This window comes from Merops nubicus, unplaced genomic scaffold (genome assembly GCF_000691845.1).
Source record: "Merops nubicus isolate BGI_N331 unplaced genomic scaffold, ASM69184v1 scaffold16408, whole genome shotgun sequence".
Classification (NCBI taxonomy): Eukaryota; Metazoa; Chordata; class Aves; order Coraciiformes; family Meropidae; genus Merops; species Merops nubicus.
In genome coordinates this window covers 37,131-40,118 of record NW_008626497.1, presented here as the reverse complement: position 1 = coordinate 40,118, position 2,988 = coordinate 37,131, and the positions used below count along the sequence as shown (strand labels likewise).

General features: G+C 37.4%; 1 protein-coding gene across 1 annotated transcript in view; it reads right to left on the bottom strand.

The window, feature by feature from the left end:
* Positions 1 to 1,167: 1,167 nt before the first annotated feature.
* Positions 1,168 to 2,988, bottom strand: part of LOC103778444 (brefeldin A-inhibited guanine nucleotide-exchange protein 3-like) — a gene marked incomplete at both ends in the record, with an annotated part of 38,452 nt that continues 36,631 nt past the window's right edge. Inside the window, one exon of the mRNA XM_008946034.1 lies at positions 1,168 to 1,271. Within this exon, the coding sequence (XP_008944282.1) occupies positions 1,168 to 1,271 (104 nt within the window). The remainder of the gene's footprint in view (positions 1,272 to 2,988) is intronic.

Here is a 2,988-nt window from a genome sequence, read left to right as displayed (position 1 = left end):
TCTGGAGAAGAGAAGGCTCCGAGGTACAGGCATCTGTACAGGTTTACTTCAGAGCTTCATTGCCTGGTTGTCCATTATAAAACAGATACAAACTTTGCAGAATTGTGCTATAGCTGGGATGCTACCAGTATCTCACCAGGCTTTTCTGAAGTAAACCATGGTTTTGCAATATACAGATGGGATTTCTTTTTAGTCATTCCTGTTTTTCTTCTACTGGCAAGCTAAAAAGTGTAACAAGATAAAAATGGCTGCTTCTTTTAAAGAGGAGAAAAAAGTTTCTGTCTCACTGTGCACTTGGGATTTGTAAGGATGAGGAAGAGTGATGTGATGCACATAGTGTATAAATAGAACATACATTAGATAAATACATAGATATTCACAATGTTGTTTTTTTTTTTGGAGAAAAAGATAGCAACTACAGTTTGATACATCTGCTGTTTATTGTTCTGAGCAGCCTCATTCTTTCCTTCTCCTCTCAGTTTGGGTACTGAATCCACCCATTATCTCTGAATTTAGATACTAAGTTGTTTCAGCTATGATAATATCCTTTGTTATGCATTTGTATTGTACCCAGAAAAAACATGGCCTGAGTCCAACAAAAAGACCCGCAGGTACTACAGAAATACAAACAATAATATGAAATGACAAAAACTGTCCTAATAACCCTGGATAATCTGTGCTGTTTGCAAGAAGATTACATGAAACCTGCCAGCATTCTAATTGCTAGAGATTTGCTCTGAGCTTCAGATATGTTTTCATGGTACAGATAAGCTGCTGCTGTGTTTTAGAGGGTGTAACTTGTTCCTTTTCTTAAGATCTGAGAATTCTCAGAGTTGTTTTTTTTTTCCCCTTCATTCCCAGCACTGCATACAATAACTGTTTAAATAAGAATGAATGTAGCTTTGAACATGTTACTACTAGGTTTTGAAAATTCACATTTTCCCACATACTTCTTGGGTCTGAGTGTTCTTCTCTGTTTTCCCATCATTAGCTGGCCTTGAAAGTATGAGATTCCTGCAGATTGCAGATCTCAGTGCAGGTTATTACCATAGGCTTACCATAGATTCTGTTGTGCTTATGCAAAACACCTAACCATTGATGCAAAGCCTGAAGGTTAGAACTGCTTCCTAGGCCAGGTTAGTACTTGCATAAGATTGTTCTTCATACCTGAGAACATCTCCTGAGGTAATCGAGCGCGGGAAGGCACAAGTCTGTAGATGCAGATCCTGATCCTGGCACACAGTCACCCATCTCCTTACAATCCACTTCCCCTGGGTATAGGAAAGGCAGCGTTGTGAAGGACAGAAGAGAAGCAAACACAGTATGAGTTTTCCTTTTTCATTCAGTTGTGCCCTAATGTCTGAACAGAATCCAGAAAACACTCTTTGATCTTATTAGATGGCAACCAGATGATTCTCATACAAACAATACAGTAATATTGCTCACAGTTTATATATGGACTTCTATATGAAAAAATGCTTCAGTAAATACATGCCTATTTAATAACGTAGAGCCTATGGGAGTTCTTATAATCATACCTTATAGTCATATGTCATACTGACTTCTCTTTTTTTTTTTCATTAGTGTATGAATACTTGCTCATTCGCTCTTTGTTCACCCATTTTTCTTCTATTCATTTGCACTCCAGTGCCCTGGAATATTGCTCTACCCTAAGTTTTTCCTTTTAATTTTTTTCCTCTGCAAGTACACCATTTTATATTTTGTGCTGCAACATTTCCTTCTGCTGTCTAATTCAGGTGTCAAAGTCTCATTTTCAATGGTATGATATCCTCAGGCTCTAGTGTCTCAATACCACAGGTATTACTAACTCCGTGGCATCAGCAGACTTGTACTTTTTAGGTCAGCTTCACTCAGAATATTAAATAAGCAGATCAGTTCCAAGGCATCCTGTAGCAGAGCTCCTCCCTGGATAACTCCATTCACTCCATCATTTTCCTTGTCTGCACAGTTTGTTTTCATCCCCTCTTAGCCAATGTTTTGCACACCCTAGGATACATGCCTCATAAACATTTTTGAAGTTTAGCCAAATAATTTGCAGCTTTACTAAATGCCTATATACATTAACATTTTATTGCCTCAAAAGATATTCCTCTTATAAAAACCACAAGATAATTATTAAATCCTTTTGTTAAATCCTACTTTATTCTCCTTCACTACATTTGCTTTTTCTATGCTCTTAACTATTCCCTCCATAACATACTTTAAAGTCTGGTCTACAATTGAGGTCAGTCAGAGAAGTTTGAATCCTGTAGTTTTATGTTAAAATGCACATAAACCGCACACATATTTGCTACTGCGCAGTACTGAAGTACCTCACAGAACTACTACCTTTAATACAAAAAAAAGTCTTGCTTTTTGACATGCAACCATGAAGAGGACAAACTTCTCATTAAAGTAGGAGTCCTAAAGAAACACAAGACAGGCTTTTAAGTCCGCCAGAAGGAACATGGGTTCCCTCTACTGGTATTGGATACGCAAGTTTGTTTCTCTTTTGTAGTAATAATTACAATTCTGGTCTGTTATCACAAGCTGAATTCTTCCCCCACTGAAATAGGCTAATAAGACAAGAGTAACACTGAAGAGTAGATCTGCTGCAGTTAGGTTTTTAATTTAAACCAAAGGGATTTGCTTACAGATCTAGACAATTCTGTGAATTCACATACAGAAAAAACATAAAGACCCATTTAGACCAAATGATTAGAAGTTTTGCAGTTTACATAAGGAAAAAAAATAAATCATTGCCACAGTTCATTGAAAAGTCAAATTCTAATGATCAAGGAAAGTCAGGGAATATGAATGTGGGGGCAGAATAACCCAGCACCATTTGTCTTTGTTTTGAAGTTTGGTGAAGCACTACAATCACTCTGCAGGGTCACCTTGACCTTACACACCTAGTCTCTGCTGTCCTCAGCACCACAACAGAAAAAAATAATCATGGGGACAGAGTGTTGTTAGTCATAATGCTCG